The sequence below is a fragment of the Onychostoma macrolepis genome, chromosome 12, assembly GCF_012432095.1.
Source record: "Onychostoma macrolepis isolate SWU-2019 chromosome 12, ASM1243209v1, whole genome shotgun sequence".
Classification (NCBI taxonomy): domain Eukaryota; kingdom Metazoa; phylum Chordata; class Actinopteri; order Cypriniformes; family Cyprinidae; genus Onychostoma; species Onychostoma macrolepis.
The window spans coordinates 23,027,262-23,046,564 of NC_081166.1; the positions used below are offsets into that span (position 1 = coordinate 23,027,262).

General features: G+C 37.6%; 1 protein-coding gene across 2 annotated transcripts in view; it reads left to right on the forward strand.

Annotated features, from left to right (window-relative positions):
- The first annotated feature begins 400 nt into the window (after positions 1 to 400).
- zgc:174164 (uncharacterized protein LOC570656 homolog) overlaps positions 401 to 19,303 on the forward strand; it is a 28,621-nt gene continuing 9,718 nt past the window's right edge. The window contains exons 1-16 of one of the 2 annotated variants that reach the window (XM_058794255.1): positions 401 to 559; positions 1,612 to 1,721; positions 1,805 to 1,881; positions 1,966 to 2,041; positions 2,248 to 2,324; positions 4,199 to 4,382; positions 4,466 to 4,528; positions 4,613 to 4,684; positions 4,856 to 5,025; positions 7,505 to 7,595; positions 7,930 to 8,054; positions 10,387 to 10,558; positions 11,397 to 11,486; positions 12,466 to 12,661; positions 12,847 to 12,952; positions 18,964 to 19,147. In XM_058794255.1, the coding sequence (XP_058650238.1) occupies positions 502 to 559; positions 1,612 to 1,721; positions 1,805 to 1,881; positions 1,966 to 2,041; positions 2,248 to 2,324; positions 4,199 to 4,382; positions 4,466 to 4,528; positions 4,613 to 4,684; positions 4,856 to 5,025; positions 7,505 to 7,595; positions 7,930 to 8,054; positions 10,387 to 10,558; positions 11,397 to 11,486; positions 12,466 to 12,661; positions 12,847 to 12,952; positions 18,964 to 19,147 (1,851 nt within the window). In that variant the 5' untranslated portion in view covers positions 401 to 501. The remainder of the gene's footprint in view (positions 560 to 1,611; positions 1,722 to 1,804; positions 1,882 to 1,965; positions 2,042 to 2,247; positions 2,325 to 4,198; positions 4,383 to 4,465; positions 4,529 to 4,612; positions 4,685 to 4,855; positions 5,026 to 7,504; positions 7,596 to 7,929; positions 8,055 to 10,386; positions 10,559 to 11,396; positions 11,487 to 12,465; positions 12,662 to 12,846; positions 12,953 to 18,963; positions 19,148 to 19,303) is intronic. The other variant, XM_058794256.1, reaches the window with a different exon arrangement.

The following is a 19,303-nucleotide window of genomic DNA, read 5'->3' on the forward strand; positions in this document are numbered from 1 at the left end:
TGGAGGTTTTTTAAGATTTTCTATTGGAGGAGATTCTTTTAAGTGATGAGAAAAGTAAAAGTGTCAGAAGCGAATATTTTACAAGTCACGGCTATCCCCAATATATTATCAGGTGCAATGCATGGGCCTACTTTATTAGGCCAAAGTCATTTTAATTCATTATTTAGCTTTGTGTCTCAGGCCAGTTTTCATAGATCGATTTGAACTTTTTGAGCAGTAGCTTAAACTTAAACTTAAAACGATACATGTAGGCCTACTATTTATTTATTTACTTTTGCACGCATTTACACTCTATGAATTGCGTATGGAATAAATCAGCCAATATGTTTATCTATACCCCCTCTTTATCTATAAATCTAAAATCTATAAATAGCTCAGAATGAAGAGTCATCCGGGCCAGAAAGAGAATATGAGAATGTCGCTCCACCTGTCTGACCGTGCACACGCCTCTCGCTCGCGCTCGCGCTCACCTGAGGTCCAGCGTCCGTCCTGAGGAACGTCATGACGCGACACTTTTACGGCTTCGTTCTTTTTATCACAAACTTTGTGATTTGCCCAGGTAAGACAAATTCACTCATTTATGCTTGATGTTTTTATACTCATGACTTCATTTACACACAATGGAGGAAGACATACAAGGAATCGTCGTGTTTCACCGACAACAAACTACTGTAAAAGTCTCTATTGTATTGTATCAATCATACTGGGGAAATCATTTATTTACAATATATAGTTTTAAACGTAATCTAACTAGGTTAAATTAGATTAAAATTACACTATTAGGGTTTTGGTCTTGTTTAAAAACAGCTCTGTTTATATTATTACCAGAACAATGTAGTCCAATAACTACATCCAATGGGTCTATCCATGGAAATGTCCATTTTTCTGTCCCTAGTCTTTAAATAAAAATGAAACAATATGTTATTTGAACAATTACACCTTTTTGAGCCATCACTGTGGCAATGTTTTTTTTTTTTTTTTAATAATTATATAGAATTCCAAGCACCACAAAACTGCTCCCCCCCACAGCCATGTACAGAGAAAAAGTGCTTTATTTTGTGGTCCAAAACAGGTTTCTACCATTCAAAATACAGTAATGTATCCATAACTATCAAATATATGATGTAAATGACATTTAAAAAAATAAATGCTGAATAAATATTATAAAATATATAATGAAAGTAGTGGTCCCCTGGAGTTGTGTAGCGGGTGTTATCGTTGAACAAAAATCATCACTGTTGTCACCTTCCTTATGGGTAAATAAATGCACAAAAATATAAACAAATCATTAAGCTGTCACTTACGTATTTATAAAGTCAAAAGGTATTCTAATAATGTGGTCTAAGTTTAAATGTTAGAAAAAGAAATACATTTTAAGACATCTTGCCATACCAAAAGTGGACATTTCTGTAGAATGGATCTATATATTCTGTAGGCTATATAATGTAAATGTATATAAACGTATATCTATCTATTAAAAACGTATCTTCTATACTTAATTTGAACAAAACTCGCTCCTGTAAATGATCAAACTCCTAGATATAGCTAATTAGTTATTCAGACATTCTTTCAGTTGTATTTATTTGCTTCTTGTGGTATATGCTTTCATAGTCCAGAGCACAGACCAAACTTCATATGCGAAGAAGTATGATGTGGTCGAACCTCAGCTTCTTCATGAGCGCTGGAAGAGGCATGCAGACCCTTCACGCACACCTGCACAGGTATAAAGCACTATTAACGGTGTCTGGAAGTAAGTTAAAGATGTTATTTTCTGCATATTTGAAAAGGATGTGTCTGATTTCAGGATAGACATGCTGATAGCATTACATACTCGGTCATGATTGATGGTCATGAACATATACTGCATCTGACAAAGAACACGTAAGAAGGAGTTTGACTGAATTATTCTTTGAAATAGTGTTGTTTAATGATTAAGCATTTGAATTTGATCTCTTATTCTCCCAGACACTTTTTATCGAAGGACTTTGTTGTGCTGTCTCATAATATACAGGAGAAAGAGAAAGCATGCACAGAAAAACTGGTGAGAATTGTTTTTGTGTCACCACATTGCATGTTTCAGAATGAGGAAATTGTTTGTTAAAAAAACATTCTAGTCAGTGGACATTGATCAGCTAGGCTTGAAAGCAATTAGTCATGTGGTCTCTTTATGAAAACCATTAAACAAAACCGTAACCTTCACATAGTATTGGAAAACGAGCTGTACTAATGCTGGTGGGTTTGTTCCAGGAGCTTTGTCATTATCAAGGACATGTGGAAGGTTATGAAGACTCTCTCGTAGCTCTCAGCACCTGTGAAGGTCTCAGGTAAGCATGTTGCTTACATTTTCAGTGTCTAAACTGCAGTCTGACTTGTTAGTTAGGTGCCATCATTTCTTTTTAAACTGAATTATTGAAAGTTATTACTGTGCTAGCAAGGCAGCTCTATATTAAAATTCCTCTTCTTGCTTTTCTTCTCCACAATTCACAATTGCAAAAACACTCCCTCTGTCTGCCAAATGAACATGTCAGTCTTTCAAACAGACAAAGCAATGTTATGAAAGGCATATACTTGCATATTAAATTTATTTGCATAATGAAAGGGTTAGTCTGTTCTTTTTTTAATACATTTAACAATCTAGCTGCCTCTACAAAGCAAACAGATCGTTGTGTTTTGTGTTGATTCTTGTGTATAATCTAAATTCTAAGCTTTTCTTAAACATTAACACTAGTATATATTTTTCTGGGCAAACACATGTTTCTTTCTAGAAGTTAATTATACATTTGAAAGGTGTTTTGCACCTCTAAATTAAATATGACCTCTATTAAATATTGATGTTGTTTTGTTTGTTTTGTTGGAAGTGACTGTACAGTACTTGATGTATTTTTGTTCACAATATTGTGTAATCAGATTAATGAACTTGACATTTTCCCTTTAAATTATTTTAATATGATTATCTGACCTATTAATACAAAGTTGTTTATGTGTGTGTAGATATTCAAATTCAATTAACCAATCTAAACAAATAACTGACAAAAGTGTACTTCAGCAGTGTGTAAACCAGTCAGAAAATTTTAGTTTGCAATCATTGCAATTATTTATATTTTATATCCTACATAATTAACTGGTAATGTAATGGAGGATATAGAGGATGTGTAAAGCATGAAATATAGACAGAAAGGCTGTTTGCTGTGTAAATGTGAATAGTGTGTAAATAAAGATATTTGATGTTTATAGTAAGTGAAAATAGAAGTGTTTTTATCGCACTTTAAGAAGTTAGATGCTATTTGTACTAAAGGGGCCATCACACTATACTTTCCATTCTATTAAATTCCATTTATGCGCATACCAGTGCGGTAGACAGGAAATACAAGCTCATGCAAATTTCACAGTATTACAAAGATTTGGTATAATTCTGACCTGTGAATTTGTCAAGTGAAGGTGTGTGACATAGAATATCTACATGCCGAGCGTGACATCTTAGCTGGATTTAAATCTGCAGAATTGCAATATGGGAGTAGAGTGCTTTTTTTTTTTTTTTTTACATTTTTGTTGTATTATGTTTTAAATTTGTATTAGATCTTTTTAAAAAAAAGATCCTTCAGAGTTTGACATCACATTATGACCATTGGTCAATGTCTGTGGCTTAAACCATGTCTGTGGCTTAAATAGTGTTAGATGCCATTTACTTTGTATAACAATATGCAATAATAACAACACATTCAGTGAATATGATTGTATTTAGTAAAACTATAAGTAGATGCTACTTTATTGGGAACTTACATTTCCCTATGCCTAATGGAATGGAATACTATGCTATACTACATGCAAGGTCACATTTGCAAAACATCCGGTGAGATTTCATGGGCAAAACTGGTCCATTGTCAATAGTGTAGCAATGTATAAAGCACAGCTCAGTTTCAGACTAAGCAGTTTTTCGTTGTTGAACACAGTGTATTCGTATGGCCAACTTGAACACTAACAAAATCTGCGTTGTCTGAGCTAATGTAAACATCCTTTGCCAACAAGATTAGGATTATTTGCACTCAGTGTAAATACACAATCTGTTAAATAGATCACTTCTCATAAGAGTAGCAAAAGTCCTATCAACCTGTTACAGTATTGTTAGCTTTTAAAGTTTTTTGAATGCCTTTGCTTTAGGTCAAACATTAGTTTTTAAACATTGTGCATTTTGTTTCAGGGGGATCATTCTTATTGGCAATAATAGCTATGGGCTGGAGCCCATCTTGCACTCCAAAGCCAATGAACACCTCCTCTTCCTGTTGAAGGACAGTCAATCAGAACCATTTGTATGTGGACTGGCCAATGAGACGTCTTCCAGCGAGGACCACTCTCATTACGATGACATGTCCATGTTTATACGGGTTGGAAAATATGTCTTGTTATATCAACATTTTTATGTTGCACAAACACATTTAACATTTCATTTAATCTACTGAATCTACAGAAAAAACGAAACTTACCTCAGACCAAATATGTGGAGTTGGTGTTAGTAGTGGACCACCAAAGGGTGAGTTTTAGCCATTAGAAGTCTGTGTTTTTGGAATTGTCTTTTCATTATGTAGTTCTTACAGGTGTGTTTATCTGTTCTTAGTTCGTCTTCAAGAACAGAGATACAACTGCTGTGCGTAATGAGATGGTCCAGTTGGCTAACTTGCTGGATACAGTAAGAATTTTAGCTACAAATACAAAGTTATTGTCAGGAGAAGCCCAACCCTAATCTAAGTCAATAATGTGTTAAGACTGTTGTAATGTGTGCCAGGGCAGTTCTTATCGTGACTGATGTTTATAGACTGATGTAATGAAATATGTGTGGCTATTTTTGTGTTCACCCCAGTACTACAAACAGCTGAATATCCGGATAGCACTGATTGGCTTGAATATTTTTGACAAGGAGAACCCATTCAGTGTAGATGGCAACCCTGGGGAAGTATTGGGCAGGTTTGTGCAGTGGAGAAAGACAGAACTGTTACCCAAACTTAGGCATGACGTGGGACAGCTTATTGTGTAAGTACTCCATCATATCCTGTAGCTTTGGTTTTTCAATATATAGTTCAATAAAATATTGGTTCACTCTTGAGCAATGATTGTTTCCTGTAGATCTACCATTAGTCAAAAAAAGGAAATCCCATTCCAAACTCACTCCATTGGTTGGCCCAGTGTGGTCATGTTAGCTCATCGCACTATTTTGCCATTGAGGGCCAGATTTAACTCAACTCAGTTTTTTTTTTTATAGAGCACTTTCAGAAACCACAGTAAGTACCAAAGTGCTGATGAAAGTAATAAATGTAATCAAATACATGCAGCCAAATATTCATACAGTGAAACAAAAATACATACAGATTTACTAGCCGTTTTCCTTTTAGATGGCAAAATTTACTACGGTTTGCGGTAGTCAGTTTACTTTGTGCTATTATGTCACATCTCAAAAAGCATGTCTTGATACATTATGCAGTTGACATGGCTAGGATAGTTGCTGATTTGTGCTTCTTGGTAGACTGTGTTGGTCATTATGGACATGAGTTTAGTGCAATGGTTTTCAATCCTGGTCCTGGGGACCCGCTGCTCTGCACATTTTGTATGTCTCCCTTATCTGACACACTCAATTCAGTTCATGGATCTCCCTCCTAATGAGCTGATGATCTGAATCAGGTGTGTTAAGGGAGTGTAAGAAAAAGTGAAAATGTTTATTGCAGCATAGAAGTGACAAAGCACATGTAGTACCTTCGGTTCAGCGGAGCTGGAATGAACCCAGAACATCTTAAGTTCAAACCTTTTATACATTTTCCATTTATTACCCGTCATGTAAATGAAGTTGCTCCTGTTGTAACAGCTGAAGTCTGTATGTTAAGTTCTGGCACCCTTTTGTCTGAGGTGGTTCTCATGTGTCCCACACCTGTCCCATTCCACTGCTTTTCACCATTTGCTCAGGATGTGATCATCCCAAATGGTCTATAAACAACGTAACTGTTGTAACTGTTGACTTTCTTCTCTATAATAATTAAGCCATTTTAGGAAATCAGCATGATCAAACATATTGTGGAGTGGAAGCGGGGTCGAGGCAGACTATAATTTATTACAGGAGACATACAAGATATGCAGAGCAGTGGGTCCCGAGGACCAGGATTGAAAACCACCGGTTTAGTGCATCTGTGTTCCAATCCCATCTATGCTTTTATGGGATTGCGGTCTCTTGCTAATTTACCTTGTTTAGTAAATCTGGTAAATTCTTAGTGTAGTGTTGTCTAGTTCTTGTTTCTGATTCCCTGATTGATTTCACTTAACATATTCATTGATCCAGCAGCTCAACTTTTAGGCTTGTCACAATTCCCACACTTGCGGTCTTGGCTACTTGAGAGCGTTTATGCAACAGGAAGAAAGTGTGCAAGACTGTCCCAGGTTGGGAAAATCCCAAACCTCAGTGCTTTTAATGAACACTAAATCCACACTGTCTTTAATATGATATAATATGGTATTCTGGGCTAAGCATATCCCAGGCATTCATCATGTTTAGGAACTCGGGTTCCTCAAAATCTCAAGAAAACCTTTTAGTTTAAGTTAAATTAATTAGATATTACATAGCATATCATTTGGAAGTAAAACACATTGTAGTGGTAAAGAGACGAGTATGCGTTTTTTATTTATTTTTTTAACTTCTTATTTATCGCTTAATGAGCACCAGAAGTTTATTTGTGCAAAGTAAAGAATCAAAATGTGTAAATAAAAAGCTGGAAAAACTTTACTCGCAAATGTGTCCTTTTGGGTAATTGAAAGTTCTACACACACTTGCAGACCTTACATCCACTTCAACACTAGGAAACACAGGAAATACAGGAAATACATCATGCAAGTAGATAAGTGATCAATGACGAAGGCCCTATGTGAATATGCACGCCGTCCTACTATAAAACAGTAAAAGAAAACAGTAGTATGTCTGAATTCATAGTATTCATAAAGTAGGCGAAAAGTACCCAAATGACTTATTACTTACAGTGAGGTTCTGCATTGCTCACCATGAAGCCACAGGAGAGGTTTTGTAAATAGCAACCCAACTGGCGCTGCTAGATTGCGACAACACAATGAATGTTGTAAATCCAGATTACATTCATACTACACACATTCATACTATAATAGAACATACTTGTGTAACTTACAAAGTAAGTACTTCAGTGATGCAAAAGAAGTACTTATTCAGAGTATATGATTTTGGATGAAGCCAGGGTGAGAATGATCAGGGAAGAGGTAACAGGAAATAGACAACACTACGAGTGCTATTATTGTTATAGCTGTAGTGTGGTGCTGTTCTTTTATGATTGGAGATTTCAGAAAATTTTGCTAATAATTCTAAAGTACATTTACAGTTTGAGAATGTAGTCCTTCCCATTTCATTTATTTAGTCTTGGTCCTCAGAGATCACACCAGATGTCATTGATATCAGACCTGTGTATGTTCTGAGTAACATGATCTGTGTCTCTGTTTCTTAAAGAGGCCGTTCAGGAGCGTACCCTGGAGGTGTGCTCGGCATGGCCTTCGTAGGGAGCGTGTGCTCTGCGAACACCGGCGGAGGAATCAATGTGGTTAGAACAATTTTACTGCACCAGTCATTTTGTCTATAATAATAATAATAAAACTTGACTACATTAGAATGCTCTTAAGTATTCTGAAGCCTTCAGGGCTGATTGTTTTCAGAAAGAAGTAATCTAAAACCTGCATGATTTATTGATGGAAAGGTGTGTTTGTGAACTGGGAAGACAAGCAAAAATTAATTGTTAAAATGTGACCAATTTCATTGTTTTAAATGTCTGTGCTGCTGCATACCTGCTGCAAATACGTTTAGATGCATATAACAGATGCAAGAAATGAATTCTAATGTCATGTTCTTTTTTGATTTTCACTGTTATATCATCACAGTTTAGTAACAACATTCTGCAGTCGTTCTCTACGGTGATTGCTCACGAGCTGGGCCATAACCTGGGCATGAGTCATGACATCACTGGCTGTGACTGTGAGCGCTGCATCATGGCACCCACTGCCGGGTCAGTGGCTGATGTTGTTTCATAAATTCTTCATTAGTGCAACTACTGTAAACATTATTTAAAACATAATTTAACATGGAAAAAAAAGGAAATTCTGTCGTCACTTGCTTACCCTCACGTTGTCCCAAACCTGTATGATGACCAAACGGTATTGTTTACTGAATAGTTTTATTTTATTTTAAGTTAATAATTAATAGAAAATAGAATAGTTAAATGTTTTAAGTTTTTTTTTTTTAACTTGTTAAAATATTACATCTGTTAAAAGGCATAAATAAAATACTGTTGGCCATCCTTAATATGCAAAATAGTTTTCTGATTTGATGTTGTTTTCCCAAATAATAATCAATAATAACAAACAATAATACAAATAGCATATAAAAAAAAAAAGTAATATAAAATAATTTAATATAGTAAATAAATTTAATATATTTATTCAATTTCATATAATATAAGTAATTTAATATTAAGTAATTGCATATATAATAATATAAAGAAAAGAATGGTTAAAATTAGACATGCACCAAATGATCGGAATCGGACGATTTTTCACAAGACCGGCCACACAGTCGCGTGTAAACCATGGTTTAAACGCGTTGTTTCGCGTGAGAATGATTCTAATTTTAATTGCATTCAATGTAAATAGCGACTGATAATGTATTTATGTCGTGCCAGATGAGTGAGTGTTTGAGAGAGACAGCACACACACAAAGTAACTCACAGAAATTTATAGATGCATACTGCGGTAGAATTTTTTTTTTTTTTACAAAACATGATTTAGATAAGCAATATTATACGGCCATGATGTTTCCCCGAATATCAATATCAACACGATTGCAATGACACTGATTTTATACAATAGTATTTCAATAAACAAGAAGCTCAGTTTCGCTGACGAAAATAGTTCAGATCAAAGCCACAGCAGAACTGTTTCATGTCTCCGAGCAACACGCAGCGGTGTTTCGTTACTGAATGAATCCATGTTTTTGAACGAATCGAGTGAGTCAATGATTCAGTGGCCAGTTCATAAGGACAGTCACTTGCCTTGTTTCTGAATGAATCAGCCATTTTAATGATTTGGTTGAATGAATGAATAAATGACTCACTCATTAAAACGGACACTTGCCGCCACCTACTGGTGGTTTAGTCATATTTAAAAGTATCATTGCATTTTTTTCAACATTTATTTGTATGTTTAAAAAAAAAAAAAAAAGTAAAACATTAATCTTATAAAATTATTTATATCAGTGTAAATGCAATTATGGCACCTCAGCTTCATCAAACTGTCTGTGTAAATGCATCTAATAACACTTCAGATGCAGCTTCTGTTTCCTAAGCAGTGGAAAGATAAGAGTTTGTTAATACTAATTTCATTTGAATGGCAACAACTCTACAATTTCTTATTATGCTAACTGAATTAATTGAAACAAAGTAAGAATTTGATGTGAAAGATGACACATTTAATAAGGTAAGGAGGGGGACCACTTATAAACTTAGTGGGAAATGACATCTGTTTTGTTACATACAGCAACTCAATTTAAGTTAACTATTTCTTCCTCTTTCCAGTCACAGAGCACTTTATTTTGTGAGTTGCTTAAGTGAGAGAAAATCTGTAATTTAGTCCAGATTGGGGGAATTGTAATGTTTAATAATTTATTTTATTATGTAAATATTTTTTTGCATTGAAATTTGCGTAGATTTTTGTTTGTATATGCTGTCAGTTATAGATCTTGGAGAGAAAATCAGTATTGGCAGGTCACACTCCAAAAAATCGGAAATCGGAATCGGCCAAGAAAATTGCAATCGGTACATCTCTAGTTAAAATTGTGTTAAAAATAAAGACTTAAAATGCAAATCATGTAAATAAACTTTTAATGTGATAGTTTTTTTGTTTTTTTTTGCTTACTATTAGCTAGCTGCTTATTAGCATGCATATTTCTAGCATTTTGGCTGTTTATTAGTACGTAAAAGCACATATTAATGCCTTATTCTGCATGACCGTATTTTAGATCCCTTATTCCTACTCCATACGTAACAACTACCTTACTATCAATAAGCACCAAATTAGGATTTTTTGAGGCAAAAGTAATAGTAATAACAGGTCCCTAAATAACTAAAGTGTGACAAATTTGTTTTCAACAAAAATCCTTTCCAGCTGGCCTCGTTACTTTTTTTGGTTGAATGTCCTGTTGGACGCAGAAATACATATGATTATGAAAATAAAATTGGTGTAGAGCATTTCATGTTGACCTCAATTAGAGAAAACAGGAGGTTTGTGTGAAAAGCTTCCTGCTGTCCTTGAGGTGTGTGATGTTGTGTTTGGGTGTGAACGCAGAGGAGCGACTAAATTCAGTGACTGCAGTGCGAAAAACTTCGAGAGGTTGATTCAGAGAGGTGGAGGGGCATGTTTGAGGAACCCACCGTCTCAAGACAGTATCATCTCAGTGGCCAGGTGTGGGAATGGCATTCTAGAGAGTGGAGAGGAGTGCGATTGTGGCACACCGCAGGTATGTTTCAAAATTCTACAAATTTGACTTTCCTGTTTAACAGTACACAGTCAAAGCTTGAGTCTCAAAAGAAGCATTTAATTTAAACTCATTTGAAATTGTACAAACTCCATTTAACTTTTTTAATTTCCATAGAAATATTTTGAGTTGCGATGAATTATATTTCCAATGTTTTTTTCCCTTTTATTTTTTTTCTTCCCAGTATGAGTTTATGAAGTTGTAGAGACACAGGTCCTTTATGTCTGTTTTTTTAGTGCTCAACACAACCATACATACGACTATTGCATGTGTTAAGGCTCAGTCATCACCCATTAATTACTTCAGTTAACCTGAAACCCAAATGGGTGTTATTTAATTTCTAATTGTGCATATTTATTAAAAAAAAAGTATTTTCATAATAATCAAAATTTAATAATATGCTCCACTTGGACATGATATTAAATTCTGATCAGAATTCAGAATCAGAATTGGCTTTATTGCCAGGTATGTTTACACACAGTGCGACAGAACGACAGAATGAAATGTAATAAGTATGTGTGTGTTAAATAAATAAATGTATGATAGTGATGAATATAATGATCCTGCAGGAAATACACAAGTTAAATGTGTTATGTTTTATTTTAATCTGACCTAGCTAGTTGTCCTGTTTATTTAACTTTTGAATGGTTTCATTCAATGGAATCCATTCATTGAATGGAATCATTTAAAACCTAAAGGAAAGACAAAGACACCATTAAATCCTTAAAAAAAAAGTTACAAATGAAATAGATTTACTGTATTGCAGTCCAGAGCTTTTCAGTATTGTTGTACTGAATGTGGTGTTGCTGTTGTGCTGCAGGAGTGCACTAATAAGTGTTGTGATGCCGCTACATGCACCCTCACTGAGGGCTCGGCCTGTGCCACAGGAAGCTGCTGTGAAAACTGTCAGGTCAGACTCATCGTCATCACACATATTCACATTGATCTGGCTATTTAAATGAGAATATACAAAGTATTCTACTGTTTTCTATCATGAAAATTATAATTACTATAGACTAAGCCAAACTTTAAAGGAATAGTTCACCCAAAAATGAAAATTTGCTGAGAATTTCCTCACCCTCTGGCCATCCAAGATGTAGATGTTTCTTAATCAGAACAGATTTGGAGAAACGGTTAACATTTTAACTTTAAACCATTGTTTTTGGTCATATAGTCATATAATGCTTCCCCTGTTGTCCTCTCACATTAAAATCCACCAACATATTTGTTTAGAACTGTTTTAAACTGTGTCCTTATGTAAACAGTGCTTGATCTGTATATATTTCTCTCCTGATTCACACCAGACAGCTTTTTCACTGAGGAAGCAATATTATGCATAGAGGAATTGTATTTTAGCCAGAAGTTAAAAATACCTCAATTAATTTATTACAGATGCACATGTTTTTGCTTCACAAGATGTTAATTGATGGAGTCATGTAGATTACTTGTTGATTATTGTGATGTTTTTATCAGAAGTTTGAACTCTTATTCTGACAGCACCCATTCACTGCAGAGGACTCTTTGTTGAGCAAGTGTTGTAATACTAAATTTCTCCAAGTGTGTTTGTGATGAAGAAACAAACTCCTCTACATCTCCATTGTTAGGGGAAATATTTCTTTAACCCTGAATGGAGGGAAAAAATATTAAGCTATTTATTTGGCCTCTATTAATTTCCTTGCAATTTTCCTTGCAAATCGTTTACTTTTTGTCTTATTGTCCAGTATAAGCATCTTGGCATCCTTAAATAAGGTTAATAATCTAAGAAGCAAAACTGGATTAATATTATTGTATGTGTAAATGACCAATGAACAAAACTTTAATAAGGTTTCTTCTTAAAAAAAGTGAAGTAAGATCTTTATAACGGTGTAAAATTGGTTTATTGTGAGCAGATCAATGTGGCTGGCACACCCTGCAGATTATCCATCAACCAGTGCGATCTGTCAGAGTACTGCGGTGGAACATCTCCATTCTGTCCGGCAGATTTCTACATGATGGACGGCCTCCCGTGTGCAAATAATGCAGCCTTCTGCTTTGAGGGCCGTTGCCAGACATTTGACTACCAGTGCAAACAGCTTTTTGGCTCAGGTACTTCTCATTGTTCTCATTTTTTATCTCTTTATACTGTGTGATCATTATATCACTTTCTGTCTGTTTGAAAGCAGTCGACCTTTAAATGACATGCTGTAGTTTAAAATTTTATACAAAGCTTGTTTTGTATGTTTGGATCCACATGTTATTTTTTTTTTTTCTCTGTATCTCTGGCTTTTCAGAGGCAACTAAAGCAGATGATAAGTGCTTTAGTTATATTAATACTCTTGGCAATCCGTTTGGGAACTGTGGATACTCTGGGTCTAATCAGAAACCTTGTGAAGTCCAGTGAGTACCTCATTTAATTTTCATCAGTCAAAGCATGCATGTTTTACATTAATAAAAAATATCAGTAGGTGTCGGTGACAATAGCCTTGTGGGCAACACGCCGACATATAGCGGCATTGTGCTATGGGTGTCCCGAGTTCGAATCCTGACTCCCCCTATCTCTCTCCCACTTCACGTCCTATCAGCGCTGATCTGTCCTATGCTAATAAAGCAATTTAAAAAAAATAATTAAATAAATCAGTTGGGTGGTTGATTCAGTGCTAACTGTTACAAACCAATTGAGAAAAATTCCGAAAAAAGGGTGTTGAGATTTTAGTTAAACTTAATTATACTACAGCTGGCTGCATTTTATCAGTATTGTACCATAAAGAGAAAAAATACATATGTATATACATTTTCAAATAATTTCCACAATATTTAGAATTTCATATTTTCCTTTAAATACATTACATACTGTATATCATCATTTTATTGAGGGGTGGGAGGAAAACATTTTTTTTCAAATGTTTTGCGTCGAGAGAACACAATTATCACAATTATCTTTGCGAGAACACAATTATCTTTGCGAGGGAACGCAAATATCTCTGCGAGAGAACGCAAAGTTTCTCGAGGGAAGGCAAAAGTTTTGCAAGATCTTCAACAGATCACTAGAGCTGTGTGAAGTCCCTTTCTGCTTCAAACGCTCCACCATCATCCCCGTCCCAAAGAAACCCAAGATAATAGGACTTAATGACTACAGACCTGTGGCTCTAATGTCTGTGGTCATGAAGTCATTCGAAAAACTGGTTTTGGCTTATCTGAAGGACATCACTGGACCCTTACTGGACCCCCGACAGAGCAAACAGGTCTGTGGATGACGCAGTCAACATGGGACTGCACTTCATCCTGCAGCATCTGGACAGACCAGGGACTTATGTGAGGATCCTGTTTGTGGACTTCAGCTCGGCCTTTAACACTATCATTCCAAACCTCCTCTTGCCCAAACTAACTCCGCTCTCCGTGCTCACCTCCGTGTGTCTGTGGATCAATAGCTTCCTGACAGACAGGCAGCAGCTAGTGAGATAGTCCTGTCCCCATGGCTCTTCTCGCTCTACATGAATGACTGCACATCTAAAGACCCCTCTGTCAAGCTCCTGAAGTTTGCAGATGACACCACATTGATCAGCCTCATTCAGGACGGTGATGAGTCTGCTTACAGATAGGAGGTTAAGGAGCTGGTGCAGTCTTCACAACCTAGAGCTGAACACTCTCAAAACTGTGGAGTTGATCGTGGACTTCAGGAGAAACCCCCCTGCTCTCCCCCCACTCACCATCATGAACTGCACTGTAACAACAGTGGATTCATTCAGATAACTGGGCAGCACCATCTCCCAGGACCTGAAGTGGGACATTCACATAGACTCCATTTTTAAAAAGGCCCAGCAGAGGTTGTACTTCCTTCGCCAGCTGAGGAAGTTCAACCTGCCACAGGAGCTGCTGAAACAGTTCTACTCCGCCATCATTGAATCCGTCCTCTAGGGCTGGGCGATATATCGCATGCGATTATGCATGCGCATCTCGTCAGTAAAGTCGGTTCCTTGATTAGTGGTAAATCTCCATCACCTGTTTTCAAATGGAGTGGCATTTAATACACGGAGCCGTAGATCACTGACAAGCTTATTAAATGCTGCTCCATTTGAAAACCGGTGATGGAGATTCACCGCTAATCAAGGAACCAGCTTTACTGACGAGACGCGCATGCATATCGCATGAGATATATCGCCCAGCCCTACCGTCCTATGCACTTCAATAACTGTCTGGTTCAGCTCCGCTACCAAATCTGACCTCAGAAGACTACAGAGGGTAGTCCGGACTGCTGAGCGAATCATTGGTTCAACCCTCCCCACTCTCCACGAACTCCAAGAACTGTACTTATCCAGAGTGAGAAAAAGGGCTGGCAAAATCTCTCTGGACCCCTCACATCCAGCACACTCCCTCTTTGAACTGTTACCATCTGGTCGACGCTACAGCGCACTGAGCACCAGAATGGCCAGGCACAGGAACAGTTTCTTCCCTCAGGCAATCCATTTCATGAACACTTGAACACTTAACAATACACATGAAACACACAACACTATCATGCATAGCCTATATTCAGTTTTGGGGAGTAGCTAGTTACATGTAACGGAATTATGTAATTACAAAATAAAAGTAATTGTAATCAGTTACAGTTACTTAGAAAAAATGTGTAATTAATTTACAGTTACTTATGAAAATGTTAAGGTTTACAAAGGGGGTTACATCTGATTTTTTTCACACACACTCCCACATACAGATTTAATTGACTTCTTTCATAAATTGCAGTGACTGCTCTAAAATATGAAACACCAATGTTTCAGAAATTTATAAAATGCTTATCCGATAAATCTTATATTTCCTATATGGGTTTATGTATATGCTTTATTTTTTTTTAAGATTAACTCTTATTAACTCTTTTTTTTTTTTTCTCTAAGGTATTGTTAGATCCAGTGTTTCCTGTCGTAGCTATGCAAAGATTTGATTTCAAAAACAGTATCATAGCTATTAAATAATTTCTTGTTATTATTTTAAATCTGTATACCTCAGAATGAGTTTAAAGTAAGTCTGATTTTGTGGTGGCTGTGCTTCAAAGGGGACATCGGATGCCCATTTTCCACAAGGTGGTATGATTCATTAGGGTCTTCTTTAAATGGTCTCAGTGGTCGTGTAAAACACCCTTTTTACCTTGTCAAAAACAGCTCTGTTCACAGCGACTCGTTTCGGTGCATATCTCTTTACATGCTAATGAGCACTGCTCACCCCGCCCTTCTCTTCTGTGGAAGTGATCCATCTTTGAGTTTTAACTTTTTAACAAAACCTGCCTTGAATTGTCCCTCATTCAGAAAACAGTCTGGAGTAAAATGATTTGCGCAGCCAGACATAAACGAAGTGACATGTGGCCATGTATGGTGACCCATACTCGGAATTTGTGCTATGCATTTAACCGATCCAAGTGCACACACACAGTAGTGAACACACACCCGGAGCAGTGGGTAGCCATATTGTTGCGGCGCCCGGGGAGCAGTTGGGGGTTTGGTGCCTTGCTCAAGGGTTTCACCTCAGTCGTGGTAATGAAGTTGGTTATTTACTCCAAAATCAAAATGGCTTATTAGTTGAGACTGTTTAGGTTTTTGGGGGATTAAAAAAAAAAGTGAATTTCTATCATTGTAGGGTGGTTGTGTCCACAAACTGCTAAGACACATTTATATGTAAGTGAAGATATTTTTCATCCAATGTCTCCTTTAAAATTAAAATATTATAATCTTATTACAAGTGATGAAATATTTCGAAAATCTGACAGTAATCTGTGTTGAGTACTACAGATCACCACATATCCAAATCAGAAGCCTTGGATGAACAAGGAAGTGCGACTCCTGTTGAAGTCATGCAACACTGCCTTCAGATCAGGAGATGCACAAGCCTACAGCACATCCAGAGCAAACCTGAAGAGGGGCATCAAAAAGGCCAAGCACTGCTACAAGCTAAAGATAGAGGGACACTTTTCCAACTCTGACCCTCGACGCATGTGGCAGGGCATTCAGGCCATCAGTGACTACAAACCCACCCACTCCACCCCCGCAGCCACTGATGTCAACTTCCTGAACGAGCTAAATTACTTTTATGCTCGCTTTGAAAGAGACAACAGAGAAACTGCCACCAAGCTCAATCCCTCAGCTGACCACCCACCAATCATACTCTCCTCCACAGATGTCTGCAAGGCACTGAGCCGGATCAGCGCGCACAAGGCTGCTGGACCAGACAACATCCCTGGTCGTGTTCTCAGGGCATGTGCGGAGCAGCTCGCTGGGGTTTTTACAGACATTTTCAATCTGTCTCTTGCCCAAGCAGCCGTACCAACATGCTTTAAATGCACTTCCATTGTGCCAGTGCCAAAACACTCTAGCCCGAGATGCCCTAATGACTACCGCCCTGTAGCACTCACACCCATCATTATGAAGTGCTTTGAGCGGCTGGTCCTGGAACACCTAAAAGACTCTCTACCATCCACATTGGACTCACACCAGTTTGCCTACCGTAGCAATAGGAGCACAGAGGATGCAGTTTCCATGGCACTGCACTCTGTGCTCACTCGCCTGGACAATAAGAACACTTATGCACGTATGCTGTTTGTTGACTTCAGCTCAGCATTCAACACTGTCATCCCAACCAAGTTAATAGCCAAACTTGGAGACCTGGGCATCAATACCTCAATGTGCAACTGGATTTTGGACTTCCTGACCAACAGACCCCAGAATGTTCGATCAGGATTCACCTGCTCCACATCCATCACACTTAACACTGGTGTACCACAGGGCTGTGTGCCAAGCCCGTTTCTCTACTCCCTCTTCACCTCCGACTGCAAGCCTGTGTATGGATCTAATTCCATCGTCAAGTTTGCAGACGACACCACGGTGATTGGCCTCATCAGTAACAATGATGAGACTGCCTATAGGGAGGAGATCCAGCACCTGGCCACATGGTGCACTGAAAATAACCTGCTCCTCAACACCACCAAAACGAAGGAGCTCATCATGGACTTCAGGAAGGAGTCAAGAGGCACACACGACACCATCAACATCAATGGAATGGCTGTTGAGCGTGTCTCCAGTTTCAAGTTCCTGGGGATCCACATCTCGGCGGACATGTTGTGGAAAACCAACACCTCCAGCCTCTTGCCTCGCTGCGCAATAGAAAGTATCCTGACCAACTGTGTCACAGTATGGTATGGGAGCTGCTCTGTTGCGGAGCGCAAGGCACTGCAGCGGGTGGTGAAAACTGCCCAGCGCATCACAGGGACTCCACTACCTGCCATCGAACACATCCAGAGGAAACGCTGTCTGCATCGAGCTCGCAGCATCCTTAAGGACTCCTCTCACCCAGCCCACAGACTGTTTTCTCTCCTGCCCTCCGGCAGGCGTTTCAGGTGCCTCCGGACCAGGACCAGCAGATTAAAGAACAGTTTCTTCCCCAGAGCTGTCTCTTTACTGAACTCTAACCCCCGTTGATCCACTTCCTCATATATTGTTAACTCTTCTCTCCTACCTCACATCGGCCTTATTTGCACTACTGAATGTAAATTTTATTACAGTAACAACTGTTTACTTTTGTATCTTGCACTACCATACCTAAATTGGATTATGCTCATTTGCACTGCCGACTGTTGTTTACATTATCAATGTTTACATTAGCATTTTGCACCGTACGTCTAATTGTAATATGCAATCACTTCCACTGCACTTTTACACCTTGTTTATAGTAATAGCCATCTGTATATATATTATATTGATAGTACATATCACCTGTAAATTCTGTTTATAGTAATAGCCATCTGTATATTTATTCACTATACATATTCACCTGTAAATTCTGTTTATAGTAATAACCATCTTTCTATATATATTTATACATATATTCAGTACATATCCTTGTCCTGCACTTATTCAACCATTGTATATCCTGCACTTGCTGCTATGGCACTTCTGGTTCGACCTAAACTGCATTTCGTTGCCCTGTACCTGTACTTGTGTAATGACATTAAAGTTGAATCTAATCTAATCTACTGTAAGGTTAACCCTGCGTAAGGTTAACCCTGCCTGGTTAACATGTTTGAAAATGATTAACAGTTGAAAACATTAGAAATTTAGAAAAGTAATCAAATGTAATCAGTTACATTAATAAAGTAATTTAAAAGTTACACTACTTATTACATTTTAAGTAGGGAATTTGTAATCTGTAACCTATTACATTTCCAAAGTAACCTTCCCAACACTGCCTATATGTCAGCGCACTGCCAATAAAGCTATTGGTGGCAAATGTTAAACTGGGAAAACGTGGCTTGCAACATGTTCTTGTAAAATAACTCTGCTGTCTCCGGTTCAGCTGTGTTTTAAAAGTTGCTTTGTTTTTTTGTTCAACTACAGAGCTGAGTGAATTTATACTTTTTGTATTTACAGAAATGCTATGTGTGGAAAAGTCCAGTGTGTATTTGACAGCAACCACCCACCGGCAGGAGCGACGGTGAGCGTAGTAAAAATAGAGGGAAACACAATCACCTGCATGAATGCTGACTTCAGCATGGGCCCGGATGTGCCCGATCCAGCCTATGTCAAAACTGGCTCAGTCTGCGCTCCTGGAAAGGTTAGAATGGAGAAAACAAGTAATTTGTTTTGTAGGCTTATTGTGTCGCCTTAAAGTTTTGACGTCTTACCTGTATTGGAACATTTCAGTGTGTAACGGTACACAAACATGACGGTTCGGTACGTACCTCAGTTTTGACATTACACTTCGGTATGG